Source organism: Cynoglossus semilaevis, chromosome 2 (genome assembly GCF_000523025.1).
Source record: "Cynoglossus semilaevis isolate Cse_v1.0 chromosome 2, Cse_v1.0, whole genome shotgun sequence".
Classification (NCBI taxonomy): domain Eukaryota; kingdom Metazoa; phylum Chordata; class Actinopteri; order Pleuronectiformes; family Cynoglossidae; genus Cynoglossus; species Cynoglossus semilaevis.
In genome coordinates, this window is record NC_024308.1 from 14,139,779 (window position 1) to 14,158,020 (window position 18,242).

The 18,242-nt window shown below is 38.4% G+C and overlaps 1 protein-coding gene across 2 annotated transcripts in view; it reads right to left on the minus strand.

The window, feature by feature from the left end:
* ghrhrb (growth hormone releasing hormone receptor b) overlaps positions 1-18,128 on the minus strand; it is a 32,425-nt gene extending 14,297 nt beyond the window's left edge. The window contains exons 1-3 of one of the 2 annotated variants that reach the window (XM_017039931.2): positions 17,687-18,128; positions 11,719-11,826; positions 3,037-3,145 (exon numbers count right to left, since the gene is read on the minus strand). In XM_017039931.2, coding sequence (XP_016895420.1) covers positions 3,037-3,145; positions 11,719-11,826 — 217 coding nt within the window. In that variant the 5' untranslated portion in view covers positions 17,687-18,128. Of the gene's footprint in view, positions 1-3,036; positions 3,146-9,607; positions 10,594-11,718; positions 11,827-17,686 lie in introns of those variants that run through there. The other variant, XM_008338543.3, reaches the window with a different exon arrangement.
* Between the last annotated feature and the right edge of the window lie 114 nt (positions 18,129-18,242).

The following is an 18,242-nucleotide window of genomic DNA, read 5'->3' on the forward strand; positions in this document are numbered from 1 at the left end:
TAATACAAGTTCATATACAGACGGGGGGACTGAGGAGGCGGGAGGATGTGGGGTGCGACCATCTTAAAGATGTTCTCGGTTACTGTTGGTTCTCACTTTTGTACAATTTGTCAAAGTGCTAAAACAATATAAACATATAATATATATTTTTTCAGAGACAGAGAAAAATATATGTATCTCTTTATATTTGTATTATATATATATAGTATATATACAAATATGTATAACTACACGTGTTTATATATAATGATAAATATACGTGCCCATATATGGCTATACATTGATCGGGGGGAAATGGGTTGGTAGGATGCTTCCCCAGACTGATTGACCAAAATATATTAGAATATTATATCAACATATAAGGTACATGGGGGGCATTGACATATCCTTCCATGGGGCCTTTAATTCCTGGTAGCGCCCCTGTATAGTATATATAAATATATACATGAATTCATGTGAATAAATATATATATACAAATATGTTACTGCATTTTTGTTTTTTTAGTCTTTTCAGAATTTTTTTTTTTCAATGAATGAAAACAAATTTAAGTTGCTGATTAAAGTCACAATATGTAATATATATTGAATACCAGGTCAGTAACCAGATGGTTAGCCGCTATTATAATTGTATTAAATTGATTAAATCACAGATTTAACCAAAAAATAAATACAAGTTGAAATGAAATTTGTTTTGTTTTTTTCAACAACAGTTGAACCGTTTACTTAATGACTCATTTGGTTGTTATTTATATCCCAATCATATTTGCAATAAATACTCGCTGTGACCTTTCACCCCTGGCATTTAGTTGGTGTAATTGGTTATGACGGAGACGAGTGTAAAGGATCACAGAGACAAAGAGATGAGGAGAGCAACGCGGAGGAACCATCAGAGGAAATGTCAAAGGTAGAAGGTGAGAAGGGTGTCGACACACACCCACACACACTTTACCTCGTCTCTCTCTCTCTCTCTCTCTCTCTCTCTCTCTCTGCCTCCTCGTTCACACATTTCCTCCCAATCCCTGACCTGACTTCCTGTTCTCCTGTTCTTCCTCTCATCAGACTTTCTGCTCCACTGTCACTGTGTGAAGATAATGAACCTAAAAATTGACAAGACAATGACCCTCCGCCCCCGCCCCCCCCACCCCAGCGGGCAGTTGATTGAGGGCGGGGTCAAAGGATGGAATTGTTGTTTTTTTTTAATAATGATGTATGGATCATTTATTATAATGACTTAACTAACACGTAGTCTGTCTCTGAGGATGCCACCTGTGGATTTAACTCCTATTAATATTATCCAACTCCACAGTAAAATTTGTTTTATTTTATGTGTTTATTGTTGGTAGAGTAGTGTAAGATCGGATGATTTTGGTCTTTTAGTCTAAAGATAAAATATCTGTGTCTCCATCAAACCACCTGACTTCCAGAGGAGCTCCTCCCACTTCAGATGAAACCACTGTGATGGCTGTGACTGTTAACTAGAACCCTGGTCAGCGTTAACGACCAGCCTCCTTCCATCGATCGCTCATGTCAAATGAGGAGCTTGTTAATTTTTATCCATCTCTTGACATTTGATCTTCCTCTCAGCTCCTGATGAGGAGGACGGGGAAAAAATCTCTGCTGTCGTCCAATCACATTAAACCTGTAAAAATAATCCACTGATAACTGGAGTAAACCAGTCTGAGATCAAATATACCTCTGTGCTGTAATTAGTAAAACCCATGATCCTCTTTCACCTTAATCTGGTTCTCTTTAAGCCTCATATTAACATTTATAACCTGAAAAATTAGTTCCAGGGATTGAAGGCATTTTTCATAGAAATACACAACTGAAGCAACAATGAACTCTAATCTTTTCAATTTGCTTTGGAGCTGCTGTTTTACAGAACCAACAGTTGGTTTAATCATTTTATTTTATTATGAGTTAAACCCTAAAGGTATCTAAAAATCCTCATCTGAAATTCTTTGATCCATTAAAATATATAAAATTTGAATATATTAACATAAGGTAAAAAGATACTTTTTAATTTCATCTTCTGTTATTTTATTCTCGCTAAAAGTAAAAAAAAGTTAAACTAAGTTCAAATTTAAGGAAAACAACTCCACTAAAAATCATCTGTAATGGTGGGGGGCCTTTTTAAAGTCTATGATTTGCAGCACTTTGTCCCAAACCTAAAAGTGACAAAATGTCAAAGTGTGTAAAAGCCCACACTGATGGACTGCTGACAGGCCGTAATGAAAGTGCTGCCAATGACGGCTGTTGAAAAGTTAGGATGGAGAGAATATTCCGTCTGATCATTTCCATCGCCTCAGCACGGCTGGAGACGGAAAAGACCGGGAATAATTCCACATCAGATGGAGCAGAATATGTTTAAAGTATCATAAGGGAGTAAGGGAATCTTCAGTTCCTTGATTGGTTCTTTTAGGTTCTGTTATACAGTATTTCTATGACCTTTGACCTGCAGTAAATTAATTTGCAATTTGTTTCCTCGTGAATTCTGATGTTTTCATAAAAAAACTAAATTTAATGTTTACATATATAGATATATAAACATATATACACACATATACAGATATATGTATACATATATGCACATATATACATACAAATATAGATATATGTACATATATATAGATATATACATACGTACAGTAGATAAGTATGCATACATTTCAAAACTTTCTCCTTCTGGTCACAAAAACATGAACTCAAAACAAAAAGGGAATCCATTTGTCAGAAGAACTAATACTTGGTAGTAATCAGCAGTAGAACCAAATATACTGTTGAGGAAATACATTCTTGCTGCTTCCCTCAAAATATGGGCTGAAGTTTACAGTCATTATTGGTTTCACACCAGCCAGCCTTATTACGTGTGTGTATGTGTGTGTTTGATAGGCTGCACAGCCAGATAATAAAGTTGATGGATTTTTCTGCCTGTTCCATATGCACTTCAAGTTAATTGCCTGTCACAAATTTGTTCCGCTCACAATTAATGGATTTCGTTTCCACATCCTGATTGAAAACAATAGAGCGACTCACCTGTGGCGGCAGAAACGTTTCTCTTCTCCTGTTTGATGATCTGGTTACATTCTTCCTGAGCTTTCATGTGTTGAACCACCAGGGCACAGTCTGGATGGATGGCTTCAGTCTGGGGACAGCAACAGAAGCAGACCATGGAACCAAACGGAAACAGGAAGATTTGGCCACATTTTAAAGAATTAGACTTCTTTTTTGGTCACATACAGAGGGGTCCTCATCTACATCAAGTCCATATACGGAACCATACAGGACTGCACAAGATTAATTTGCATAATTTTGTTAATTTCAATAAAACACTGACAGCTGACAGCTTTGACAAGATGAAAAAAGTAAAAAAATAAACAGCAAAAAAAGAAGCACAGTAGACAAAATACTTTTTTTGTGCTACAGTAAATTGCTCATTTTTATGGGACAATTTTTTTCTTTGTTAAATTATATATGTATATATGTGTGTGTATATACAGTATATATGTGCATATATATGTATATATATATGACATATATATTTATGACATATATATATATGACATATATATATAAAAAAGTGAAGTATATATATATGTCATGTGAAGTATATATGTCATATATATATATATGACATATATATATGTCATATATATATATGACATATATATACTTCACTTTTTATCCTGTTGTAAGTCGCTAAATTCATAAATGTAGAAGTAAATATAAATATATAAATATACACATATAAATACACACACACACACACATAAATACACACACACACATTTGTATGTGTGTGTGTGTATATACACAGAAAATGTGCATGCCCCTTGGCCCACAGAGGTATCGGCTGATGGCGATATTTAGAAGACACAACAACATATCACAGGTAGGAACGTCGTAAAAGGCGCCTCGTCTCCGTCATTTGATGCTGTTCACACACAAACACGCCCTGTGGTCTGTTTGATAGTAAAGCTTGACTTGGCCTGTTCTCAGATGGAGGTAGTGGCATATAAATCATTTTCCATTGTTTCCGACGTACACCAACTACAGAGCCGAGCTTCTGCCAACTCTGCTCTGTTTTCTTAGACCATCTCATCCAACCTTTCACATCAACACCACCAGTTTGTTGGCACCAATCTCTTTGGTCTTTGCTTTACTCGGACATTTTGCCTCAACGCCTTATTCTGCTCACAGACGGGAGAAATTTATTTCGATTTTGGAAAACCATCTGGGTTTTGAAACAGTACCAACATATTTGTCTCCTCCAACGTGGAGACTCTGCAGATGCTAATGAATTCCAGTCTCTAATGAACAGCCATCAGAAGGCTGTAATGTGGGAGTTCAGTGACATCTTCTCCGTGTTGTGACATCTGCACTGACAGAAAGCCTCTGCTCTTCAGGTCCTCTGAAGAACACCAGGACGAGAGTCAACACATCAGACTTGAAAGACTCTCAGAAGATGATTAAAAAATCCTCTCGTCAAGTCAAAAGTATATATATTAGAAATTAATCAAATATAAATTCTAAAAGAGACCCAACCCTGTGGCCAAATGTGGGATAAATGATGTCACTGAGCAGAATTAATAGAGAGGATAACTGCAGTAATTAGTTTGACATTCACTGATTTTTTAGACGATGATCTAAATGTGAAAACCTACAATTTTTCAATGTACAGTAAAAGATGATCTAATACTACAACCTAAGATAGACGCTGATACGAGGACCTAAAGTGAGAAAAAGCAATAACAATATTTTCAGTGTGTTTATACTCAGGCAGGACCAGGGACCTGTGAATATTTTTAAAGTTTATATAAAACTGGCAACAACTGAAACACCAACGATGTAGTTTCATTGTGATGAGAAACAGTCATATCTGCTGTAGGTTCAGGAAAAGGACCGACTTTTATTAAAGAAGCTGCAGGAGATGCAGAGCGAAACCTGATCCAATAAAGATGGGCGGCAGGAAAAAACACTTTTCCCACTGTGGTGTTGTTATGCTGTAATATAAAGACAACTGCAAATACACGAAAAGGCAAAGCGCCATCTGCTGCTTATTTAATCAGAATCAGGAAAACTGGAATTGTTAGTTTTAAAGCCGAAAAAGATTATATTAAGAGAAGAAAAAGAAAACAGAAAAAAATGTAGTGTATATATATACGTATATATATATTTATATATTTATATATAAGTATATATACTTTTAGATTTCAAAATAAATCAATTTGTAACATCAAACTATATATGTATACATAATATACATACACACATAAATGTACTGTATATATACATATATACGTTTATATGTATCGCTTTGTACATAAATATTAGTTAATCAATTTTTACGCTCAACATTATCAAATATTTTTTTCACATCTTTTTTTACTTCTTTTTTTGTTTTTGATTCCTCATTGAGTGGTTTAACCTGTGAACCTCTTCTTTTGTCATTTCTCTATCGTTTAGACAGAGCTGCACCTGGAGAATAATGGAGTCAGACGAAGTAAATGATATGTGAGCGAGAGGCTGCGGCACCATCTGAGCGTGCACTTTAATTATTGGCAGGCCCCATTTGAAATGGCAACAGTTTACGTGGCAGTGGTGCCATTTAAATTCAATCACATTCTTAACCCAGTCATTATCGCAGATCGTGCGGCGCCTGAAGGCAACCTTTACTGAGCCGTCGTCATTTACATTCCAGATTTCAGTCAGATATTAAGGACGAGTGAGCGCTGATGCCGTTACTCTGTGAACATTTAGGAAACGTCTCAGACGCACAGAGGATTGTTCTGGTAATTTGTTAGAACTACCCATTTTTTTTAATGGACTTAGATGAAAGGACCAGCCTTGTGATTGGATGATGGAGGACTGCTGGTTGGAAATCAGATTCAAATAACAGCAATGCTGTGTAATTTAAGGGCTTAATATACAAGTTTTTAGTTGGTTTGTCGGGCCATTAGTTTTATCACTAAAGATTTAAAAAATAATTCTAAAAAGTCAATAGTTCGTCATTGTGATGCAGCACACCACTAAGCACAATGAATGTGACCGCTTTGAACCCAGTCATTTGTACTAGGAACCAGGGAAGGTACCTGGTACAAGTAACTAAGATTTTTGTTCCATTAACTAAGGAAAGTATACATCCCTGGAACCAGTAAATTGAAGTAAATCTATATTTTCCAGTCATCTGTGCCACAAACTAGGGTAGTTTCCAGTTTCTAGTAAAAATAATATAAATTATATTTAACATTTATTTCAGTAAAAATGGGACATCTATTTTTTTCTCCTTTTTTATCAGTTAAAACTTTAAATGTTAAAGGTTGTTTGTATTTTTGTGTGTAGCTCTTATTCATGACATTGCAGTGAACAAATGACTCTAATCTATCAATTTAACACAAATGCTGCACTAAACCTCATTTTGGTTCCCACACATTTATTAGAGACCTAAGTTACGTCGACCAAAATAAAATCACTGCCCCCACTTCCCCCCATCAGTCCACAGCTTGTCTTACTTCAGATCAATCTTTTCAGAGAAATCTTCCGCACCATTGTTTGTTCTCACTGGTTCACCATCACTCAATAATGGCACCACAAATCAAATGACCACCTACAGCTTGGACAGAAGCCCCCGGGGCTGCACCGCTCACTGCCACCAGCAGGATAAAAATGGATCTCATTTTCACAATTTTGTTTCTGTGCTTGAGGTTTTAAGGTCTGATCCGGAGGAGCCTCCGAGGACTAACATTTAGGATCACGACTAATCATGAGTAATCATTACAAATACGTAGCTATCTTGTGATAAATTCAAATAAATATTTAACGGTCAGTGAGGTTGTTAATTTTGATGTCCTTCATCTCCTCCCCTTTCCCCCCAACCCCCAGTCTGAACACCAATGTTACACAACTATTACGACTCAACAGGTCAATAAGTGACATCAGGAGCCCATCGGGCAGTCACCAATAAAATGATCTAATGAAAAGGCCTAAGGATTAACAGGAGCATTTAAGTTCCCAGAGGCAATCAAAAGTGCCGCGGAGTGTCGGCAGAAGCTGCTAATAAAGGCAGGGACAACAAACACCAGGATCAGGACGGACACGCAACAGGCGCCAAATCCAGGGATAAGCCTTTGGAAGATGAGGAGAGGGAAATGCCTCTACAAAAGCAGTAAATCCAGATTCAGATGGTGATAGTGCTGCTCATAAAAAAGGATTCCTCCTTCTGGTGAATTTGCAGCAAGGTGTGAATTTCAACAGCAAACATAAAGCAGACGAAGGTTTGAGTGAAAAGAAAAAGAGAGAGAAATGTCAAGGACCACAGTCAGCTCTGAGTCATTCACAGGAGACGCGGCTCAAACTATTTATAAAGATCATTTATAGCGTCGGCCTACTTTACAGTTTTTTCTCAAACAACTTTTGAAACATAAAGAACTTGATTTATTACTACTGCTGACTTTCTATTCTCCCATTTAACCACCCAGACAGGAACAGTGAAGTCAAAGTCAGAGTCATTACAGCGATCTGCCTCCATCCATCTGCCTGATAATCATTATTAAATATTCAGCACTGAATTTCAGTCAAGTGATCCCCAGAGGTTTGATTCCGCTCCACAATAACTTGTCCATTTATTTGTGTACTTGTTGTGATTAAACTCAGATAACTAAAAGGCATCGGCTCGATATCTGCAAACAGCCACACAAACATCATTATCCTGATTCATCCTGCTCTTAATTGGAGATTTACCCTTTCATTGTGACTTGGACGAAATGTTTCATGGGTTCCCGCAACACCAGGAAGCCGTTGTAGCTGCTGGAGTCAATGACTGGTTCAAGGTCGTCACTGGATTTCAGCAAATATCAGGTAAAAAGGAGGATAAATCATGATGTCGAGATGACCACAAGTATGGCTGCTCCAAATGATCTAACAGATCGACGAAGGTCATCCTGAATGTAATTAAATTCATTGTAGCTATGAATGAAACTGCTGTGAACTCCTGTACATGTAAATCAAAAGTTTGCATCAGGCAAAGCAGAAACAGTTTAGAGGAAAAAAATATATTTAAATTTAAACTTAAGTGGAAAACAGAGTTGAATGATTTGATGGATGGGATCAACAAAAAACATCTATCTAATGATGGCATCCATCCATCCATTTATCCATCCATCCACCCACCCACCCATCCATCCAGCCACCCATCCATCCATCTACCAACCCATTCATCCATCCACCCATCCATCCATCCATCCATCCATCCAGCCAGCCATCCATCCATCCCTATTTTTTCTTCTTCTCCCTGCAGGTGTTGCCACAGCTGATCGTCTGCCTCCAAATTTATCTTTACGACTTCTGTCATTTTAGTCCAGCTCACTTCCTCTTTTTCTCCAGTTTGCAGCTCCATCATCATCATCATCATCATCATCATCTACCCACTCCTCCGAGGACATGTCCAAACCAATAAGCTTTGTTCATCTATCTCCAAACAGTATAACCTGAGCTGACCACACTGATTGCACCCCCCAGAAAATCACCCTTCATCTCTGCCACCTGTAGCTTATTATTACTGACATCAATTTTGCTATATTTTAAAGCATTTAAACAAATATAATTTAAACCAATGTTCTTGATCCACACGACAGTTTAGTGGACACGACCTGTCTTCTAAATCCACAGAATCTGTTGTCAAACCGTATCTGCCTATATTCTGTCCAACAAATATCAGTACTCACTACTAGAGCTGCTGGTGTCAGGTCTACCATCGTCGCTCTTTGTTTTTCAAAATCCTCAGATATGAGTGTTTATTACAGGTGAGGGAACACAATGCTAAAATTATGCCCAAAACAACTATGAAATTGATGGTGGTTTCAGCAGCGTGAAACTAGCAGTTTTGCATAAAAAATAAATATATTTTCCCAGAAGGCACCATTCTTGTTTGTACACCGAAACAGTAAACAGTCGGGAAGGCATAATATTTAGTGGAGGTCATTTTGACACTCTCGTCATAACATTCCAGCCGCGCGCATGAATAAAACATATTCTTCTTTAAAATAACCATGTCTATCTGGACCACGGTGGTTATCTGTAAATAAAGTGGTTTGAAAATGGGTCTAGATGTAATTCTGAGCATGTTTTTCTAAAAGGTAAATTAAAGCTTTATGAATAGATGGAGAACTTGTTTTAAAAATATCTGGGGTCAAATCCATTTGAATAGAAGGACGGAAAAAAGGAAAAATAAAGTTAATCTTTATCTTGCCTAGCTTCGGGTATTATTTGGAAAATGGTTTAGTTTAGTACTAACATTTATTTCATAAATGCCACGTTTGTTCTAATTGCAATATTTGGTTGAATGATTTTTAATTGTTTTGCTTGCACTAGTGGGGATTTCATTATGAGTAATTCAGTTATTATCTGTTAGTTTTCATGTGGATGTATTTTTTTTTTCTACTTGTTCAGCTTATTGCCAATTTGGAAGGTTTAAACAGAATTCAGAATCTCATGAAAACTATTCACTTATTGAAAGACAAGTCTAACAGATTCCAGGGCTGGGATATACACCAAGAACGACGCTACAAATCTGGCCACAGGTGAAGCCGAATATTCGGACAGGACTCACCGTCTCCCAAAGAACCAGCTGCAGAAACAGACTCGTGCAGAGCATCGCAGCCGTCAGCCTCAGTGCCGAGCCCCCAGACATCGTCCTGCTGCGAGATCCCTCTGGTCTTGGTTCACTTTCACCAGTGCGCACAACAAGTGTCTGCAGTGGAATGAGTCTGTTGTTGTCTTCCAGGCGTCACTTATGTCATCCCAACACCTACACACCTGCGCTAACCTTGAGAGTCAGACTCCACTACCTCTCTTACTGTCAGCCGCACAGAAAGCTCCGCATTACGCGCGGAGGAGATCCGGGAGCCGCTGAGCCAAAGGCGCTGTGCGCTCCTCCCCTTAAAAGAAAGGCACAGACGCAGCCCAGCACTGCGCAATGACGCACCACAGCGTACGAGATGCACCTTTAACTGCGGGCACTGCCCCACAGGAGCGCAGTTGGACAGAGGAGCGGTGCTGTTGTTGGCTAAATATGTCTATTTGATGTCCTCCCGCACCGCTGAGCGTGTTTTTTGTTTATACCAACGTGCGCGCATCGTGGCCCACTTCTCTGGATGAGAGCAATTTTAAAACCATCATCATCAACTGTGATCAAACAGCCTGAAGGAAACATCAAAAAACCAAATAGGACGTGGCTGAAAGCTGCAGAACTCATCACGTATATTAACCTTTTTTGGGGGGGGAGAAAATTCATTTTAATTTGTGTGCCATTTTCAGTCATTTCAAAAACCGAGAATTTCTATAATATACTAGAACCTTTGAGAATAGTAAGCAATTGAGGGAATAAAAAAAAGGAAAGAAAAAAGTACAGTGTATTCTTTTCTTCTTTTCTTCTTTCTTTTCTTACAAAGTCAGACTTTGTGTCGGTAATAAATTGCTGTTTTAGAATGACCATATAATTTTAGAATAATCATATCAATTTTTTTAGGGATAGGGCCGATATTAGTATTATTGTGTAAGAAACGTTATCGGTTTTTCCTCCGATAATAAAAACACGATAATGCAATGCCAGGGTTTCGCCCAGATGATGTGACCTAAAAATAGTTTTGAAGTGAAAGTGAAAGCGAAAGTCAATTGCAGTCATTGCAACACAGCACTCCAGTGCATACACTGTCTTCGTTTAACTCGTTTCCTTAAACTTCGTTTAAGATTGCTGCATATATTGGTATTGGTTAATATCGGAATTGGAAATTAAGTGTTTGGACAATATTGGCATATCAAATGCATCAGCATAAAGTTAACATCGGACATCTCTATAATTTTTACTTTAACATTAATTCAGCACATGTGAATAAATGGCACAAAACCTGTGGTCTGTGTCCATAAAGACCACCGTGCTGTGGAAGAGTGGTCATAGCTCTTGTCTTACACTAGGAAAACTACAGCTCTCTCTCTCTTGCTGACTGTGGATTTCTTCCAAATAAGCACCAGGTCACCTGTCAAGAACAAATCGAGTAACTCTAAGATCTAGCTAGTTTTTCAGCTGACATTCATGATCAGGGCGGGTTTTTTCCTGCTCTGTAAGTGTTGCTGTGAAGGCCAACCTCCAAAGTAGAGCAGACAGCAATCAAAGAGAAAGAGAAGCTATGATAGAGGCGTTTAATTGCAGTGGGAGAACTATGAATTTAACTGCACCATAAATGCTCTCATAATTATAGCCTGTGTAATAAGACATTATGGAGATGGGATTGTCCGTATATGAAAGCACTGACTTGGACTCCTGTCCTCTGCACTGTCTGCTGTCTGAACATCCACTGGTCCAGTTTGTCTCTTCTCTACACAAACAAAACAAAAACTTGCTCAAATGCACAACAAAAGTCAATTCAGGGAATGTGACTGACAAGTTCCAAATGCACGCGTCCGATGGTGAACATAAGAGTGAAGGAAAAATCTCAGACAAACGAATAAACTACATAGGGTCATGGTGTATACTGTACACAATAGTCCCACGTTATTGACTTGGACTGTTGTTTGTCCTCCAGTGTTCCTTCATGAACCGACGCTGCCACCTGGACTGCATTCCTACTATACTGTGTTTGCATCTCTCTGTGTGTGTGTGTGTGTGTTTGTGTGTGTGTGTGTGTGTGTGTGTGTGTGTGTGTGCATTGTTGTTGTTGTCACCTGCTGTGTCCAGCTGAATGTCTCCAGACCATGCAGAGAGGTTGAACTGTGGGACGATATCGATGGACCAGGGTTCATCCAGATGTTTCTCAGCATCTCTGGTATCATCTGCAGTACACCGAACAAAATTACAGTAAGAGGATGAAGTAGAAGTTTTTTATCATCCACCAAAAAAAAAGTTTAAGAACGGCTGATTCAGTGTGTTTAAATAGAAATATAGGTATAGGAAGGGGTTGGGGAGAGTAACCACCTATCAGCTAAGCTGTGGTCAACAGAAGAAGTGCAACATTTGGACAACATACTGTAGGACCTCAGTATTTTTAGCCTGACATAACCAAAACAAAGTATCTAAAATAAACTCGAATTAAAGATAGGGTAAGGAAGCTTTAAAGACCGAAAGCTGGTTTAATTCCATTTCCTGTGAGAAAAGAAACCCTTGTGTTATTCATCCAGCATATTTTCACATTTACCTTCACCTCTTCACCAGGTCAACCTTTGACCTTCCACTCAGAGACTGTAATAACCTTTAGCGTCCCCTTCTGGAATTCATCGGACGTTTAATGGAGATGATTTGAATTGTAATACTGCTCAGTGTCACGCTCATGTAGCTTTTAATATGGTGAAATGCTGTTGGAGCCAATTTGTCTTTTAAATCACATTATGATGTTCAGTGATTTCACTAAAAGATCATTTGTCTAAATTTTCATTTTTTCTTCTGTTCTTGTCACTTGGTCTCTTCTATTCTCCTTCTTCCAACAGTAATCACAATTAAACCTACATTCATATTGGATTTCCTTAACCAAAAAGTCATCTAGTTTTATGAACATGAAGCTTTTTATAAATGTAATTCCATTAACATTTAGCAAAAGAAAATAAAAGTTAACCAGAAAAGCTTAGATCTGGCTAAAATTAGTCAGATTATCGCAAACGCTTACATTTTAAAAATATACTCCTGAAACCTCAAGCTAAGCTAAATGTAAGAACAAAGTAGCTAAAACAAACAAAAAGCTAAACAAAAAGATAATCTAGATAATTTAACCACAGGTTAGTCTAATGCTAATTGTTAGCATATTTAAAGCTAAAGAGTTTTCCTACTGAAGTTTCACTGAAATGATCCAACACATTTAATTTAATTATCTACAGCCTTCAGATGGTCATCAGTCACTTTGGTACAAACTTCATCTTAATGCAGTGTACATTGATTTTACTAAATTGGAGTGGATCCAATGTCCCCCTCCCTCATCCCCGCCTTCCCATGACACTGCGAAAGCCATAAGTGGTAGATAATGAAAGTATGGATGGAATCCATCTTTAACTTTTAATGTAATAAAAATCAGTTTGAGAATGATGGATAGGTGTAATTAATTCTTCCAAATATTATCACACAACAAGAAGAGAATCTCTAGTTTGGATCCTGTGGCTTAACGATCTCACCAAGGTCAGATTTAACAGCCTTTACCTGGGAAAGACTATTATGTTTCATCTCACTCAGACAGTCAAGGATGTCACTAAAAGTATCAGAAGTAAAAACCACCCACAGTATCAATGTGTCATTGGCCTGTTGTTAATGGAAATTATGCAACTTTTGAGAAAATGCTGCTTTAAAAGCAATTCTTAACTGTCGCCCACTGATCAAGTCATTTTGAACTTGTTCAGCCAACACTTTTCTTTAAAAGCATAAACTCTCCCTTCAATTTCTGGAACATCTATAAATATAATTAAATATCATTTTTGTTCATCTCTCCTCTCTGAGAGATTATTTTTCTGGTTTTAGTCTAATCACAGCCTCCCTGAGGTAACACTAGAACTAACTACTACGCTTCTACAAGAACAGAGTTATTATAGGAAAACATGCTCTGACTGTTGCAGCAGCGACAGCAGCAGCAGCAGCTCACATTAATACAAATTCAGTAGAACTCTTTTCAGAATAAGATCCATGTTTTCTTCTATTCTCATTATTCTCCACCGAGGCCAGAGTCAGTAAACAGATGCAGAGAAACCTGATGAGCAGAGACACATGACCTGCATGTGTCAGTAGAAGCCAATAAACAGGTGGAAAACAGTTTATCTGAAAAGATGTCTTTGCAAGTAAAAACAAAATCATATTTAAAAGAAAATAAAAAATTCCCTATGTTGATGATACTGATGAAGATTTCAGGTGTATGAGAAGGGTTATCCCCAAATTCCCCAAAGTTAGTAACAAATAGAAATCAATCCATTCATTTCAGCATTGTGATTGTTGTTCACCCAAACAAAAATGAGAGAAGAGCCAAAGACATAAAAACATTAATACAAATTCAATTAAAACCCCAAACGAGCAAAAAGAAAAATGAAATGAATGAAAAACAAAGATTTATTTAATTTTTTAGTTTTATTGCAAAAAACAAGATTTGACCAGGGCTGCAATTGGCCCCCGGGCCACTCTTTGGACACACTAAGTTAACGTAATACCTATTGTGCTAAAGAGCTGGAGAAAGCCCACACACGGGGAGAAACTCCATACAGACAGACCACCAGTTACCACTGGGTTTCAAACCGACCACCGCACTAACCACTGCCCCACTGCCTCACTGTGCTGCCCTACATAAATCCTTAGAAATGAAACATAACATAGAGCCTGCAGCTTGATGTTGGATAAACCCACAGTAGTTGTTGTCAGTGTGAAGCCTGTGTCTCCGTCGCCTCCTCTCTGTTCTGTCTTCAGAACATGGTTCTAATGAGAAGAAGAAAAGTACCTAACGATCTCTGTGGCTCCTGGGTCGTTAATTGATGCTTTACTGTAGCCGCCCCCCGTGTTTACACACATCTGTAAACCATCAGGATTCTTTGTGGCGACTGTTGCTATAGTTTCTGACACATCAGTAGTTCCGACTACGTGAACAAGTCGGACGTCTGCTTTTTCTTCTTCTGATAATGTCGCCTAATTGAAACCGAACTCCTCATCGCTATATGTGAAGCACGTTAACGCCATTCACATTCCGGGCATTAAGGCCAGATGCCATACATTGAAGTGGGCTCTTCATTAGTGGAGTCAATAGACGGCTCACATCATGGCAGAACAAAGACGTCCTCCATCATCAGGAGTATGGACGGAGGGTTGAAAGGTTCTCAAGATAAATCTGCTGATATTCCAGATCACAGCTTGTTTACCTTTTAATGTCAGCACTAATAACCAGGAACTTCATCAGACTGAGATAGGGACACATCCTCCCCCACCCTCACCCCAGGCTGGTAGGGTGACCGGGAGTTTTTTTTTAATGAGGGACAATGTCTTGAATTATTTTATTAATTCAATAATAATTAATTCAGTTGTGTATCTGTACACACAGAATTTTTAATTATATTTCATGACATTCCATAGTCTAAAGTTCTGTTCAAATAATCAATTTACAATGTTTGCCCCGTTTTCCAAACATTCCAACTTTCCACCTCCTCTAAATTCAGGTTAATATAACATATTACGTTAGTTATTATATAACTAAACTCAGCAAAAACCTAAACCTGCCCCACAGCCAGCACTGGCCTGGTGGCTGCTGCATCCACAGACAGTGATTGTATAAAATCATTGATTTTCTTCAGGGACTCTAGTCCAGAAGTAAATATGAAATTTCAGCTTCCACTTGAAAAAGATGTGAAACTCAGGTGACGGAGACATTTGGAGACATTGATTTTTGTCTCAAATCTCTGTCTGCCAAGACAAACAGCAGGTTAACAATGCCATGTCACTTCTATCACTGATGGATGGATTTTTTGGGAATGGGCTCTTGGGGCTTTACATCAGTCTACATGCAGGTTCACTGCAGATGTAGTGAGTATGGAGAGACTGCAGCCTGAGGGGAATCCATTAGTGTTTTCTCCAGAAGAGCCACGTCTCATGTTCCCATTACGGGTTAAACTCATCTCTTCTGCCTTTATTGTGATGAATAAGTCGTCTGACGTTCCCCCAGGGCAGCTTCTCTCCAAGTACAACGACAGACAGACAAATAACTGACAGCCTCAATTATTACCCCGCTTCATTTAGAACTTTTTTCCCCCCCTCAAGTTTAATTTCTTGTATAATGTGCCGGCTGAAGATCCAAAGAAAGGAACAGAGATATGAACCAATCAGAGAGGAGGGATTTGACCTTCTGCAGCTGGACGCTGGTCGGCTGTCACCTTTGTGAACACGTCCCACAGCTGCAGGGGTTTAGATGGATGTGGATCTCTGTCCCACAGGGGTGTGTGTGTGTGACATCCAAATGTCTCATCACATCTAAAGCTCAGCACCTCCTCATCCATTATGACATGAATTAATTTCAGACTCCTGTGTCACGCCGATCCTCTTGTTGTGGTAAAATCGACTGCATTAGAGCCGTGGGTTTGCTTTTAATGACACATTTAATGAGTGTTAATGCTGTTAAATAATGCAGGGACTATGTGACTGCAGAAAGCCCTGACTCTCCAAGGACTAGTGCGGCGTGTGCTTGTGTGTATTCTATGTGTGGTGTCGGTGTGTGTGCATGCCGCCTTAATAAAAATCGACTTATGGAATAAGATGAAGATTTTTGTGGTTATGCATCCCAATGCATTAATGTGGTCTTAGAGTGGACAGAGTCCTTAATGCGAGCTTCAACAAGTCTGGCATTTAAACAGTTCATTAAAACGGCAGGAGAGGGAAATCGACATCAAAACGTCTTCAGAATTCAGAAATGCATTACAACAACGACTCTGCATTTTGGTTAATATCAAACTAAAGTAACAGATAAAACGAAACCTGAGAATCAGAAAAATAAATAAATAAATAAACAACTTCCCCCTCATATTTGTGATGTCAAGAAACATTCTTCTGATTTTTATTAAGGTTCAGCCTTTTTAGTTTGGAATTGCAATTTGATTGGCTCAAGCTCCCCTTCAACTGGTGAATAATACAACATCAGTGTTTTCAAACTAGCATTCAAATCACGCGTTTCTGTTTTGTATACATAATAATGATGACTTTAGTTGAAAATGCTGAGCGTGTAGTCCAAGTTTTGCAGAGTGTCTTACGGGGCTGCAAGTCTGCGTGTTAAAAAACCCAAGGCTGACCCTGCGCTGTTCCTCAAGTGCCAGCGGCTGTTAGAGAGAACGAGATCCATCAGAGGAAACATCTCTGTGAACCACTGCAGAGGTGATCACAGAGAGTGAAGGGGAAAGAGAACACCGGGATCAAAAGGATACAGGATGAAGACAAATATCCACTGAGGCACTGTGTGGAAGAAAAAAAAAGAAAGAAAAAAAGACCTGACATAAGCTGTAAGATCTATGAAGACTTCTGCAGTTCAATGTGAGAGAAACCCAGGTTTATACAGATCACACGAAGCTGTGGCACAGTCAACGTCAAGTAATCAAGGTGAAGTTGGCTCCAGACCTGACGGCTCTTCACAGGAGCCACGTTGAAAGTTTTTGTTGTAATATGATTGGAAAAGACTCTTAGATCACAGTAAGGTGATGGATCAGGAGTGCTGAATAGGAGGGTTTTTTTCAGCTTGTTCATTTTAAGATAAGAGAATGTCACAAAGTGTGTGTCTACTGCAATGAGGTGATTCACAAATGAAAGACAGACAAAAACCTTGGTACAGTACAGGCCCGGGGAAGAAATTGACAGGTTGCCCACTGTGACATCATTAAGAGAAGCTGCGGTCTCTGCACCAGGCCCTCTGTAGTATTTGTACAAGACAAATGCATCAAATAAAAGCTGACAAGAAGGTCTGGTGATCAATAACAGAGCACAAAACTCAAATCATTCAACCATGAACGTCAGGGTTTACAACTGGGTTTTGAGCCAAGGTGTATTTTTTTTTAGTTAGAAAAATCCTACAGTGCACAATTGAACTAGATGTGATGAAAAGTATATGCAATAAAATATAATGATCATCTGAGGTCAACACACACAATTTACTAAGTGTGAAACCTGGGTCTGTTTGGATGAACAAAACACTGATATACTCACAGGAATTGAAGAAAGAATCACACAAAGACAGTCAGTCCCTGTCTTTTTGGTGTTGGTGATATTGACAGGTGTTTTCTATAAAACTCTTCTCCTTTTCCTCCATAGTTGATTGGTTGATCCACTGCTCTCTTCAAAGGTGGTACAATTCCATTTCACAACACAGAAAAAGTTTCATCTGAGGAGGTAAAACTAACACATCAGCCTCTTTCGAAGCTAGGAGAAGATAATCTAAGCTAGGCTAATCCTGGTACCATCTTCATACCTCTTTTTCTATTGGTTAAAAAAGCATCTCTGGAACCACAGAGTTGCATTGCTGCCATCTACAGGTCACTTTCTTTTCTATGGTAAGTGAATTAGTATGTTGAACACATTATCAAACCATTGAGATAAATTACCTTTCATTATTCTGTGTTTTAATTTCACAGAATTTCTGCCTGTTTTTTTTATTTTGGAAAAATAAATACTAGTCATTTTAAAGAAATGCATACGGGTAATATTATGTAATCTACCAAAATAGGTCTGAAAACTTGATATTTTAACACAAATTTTCACCCAA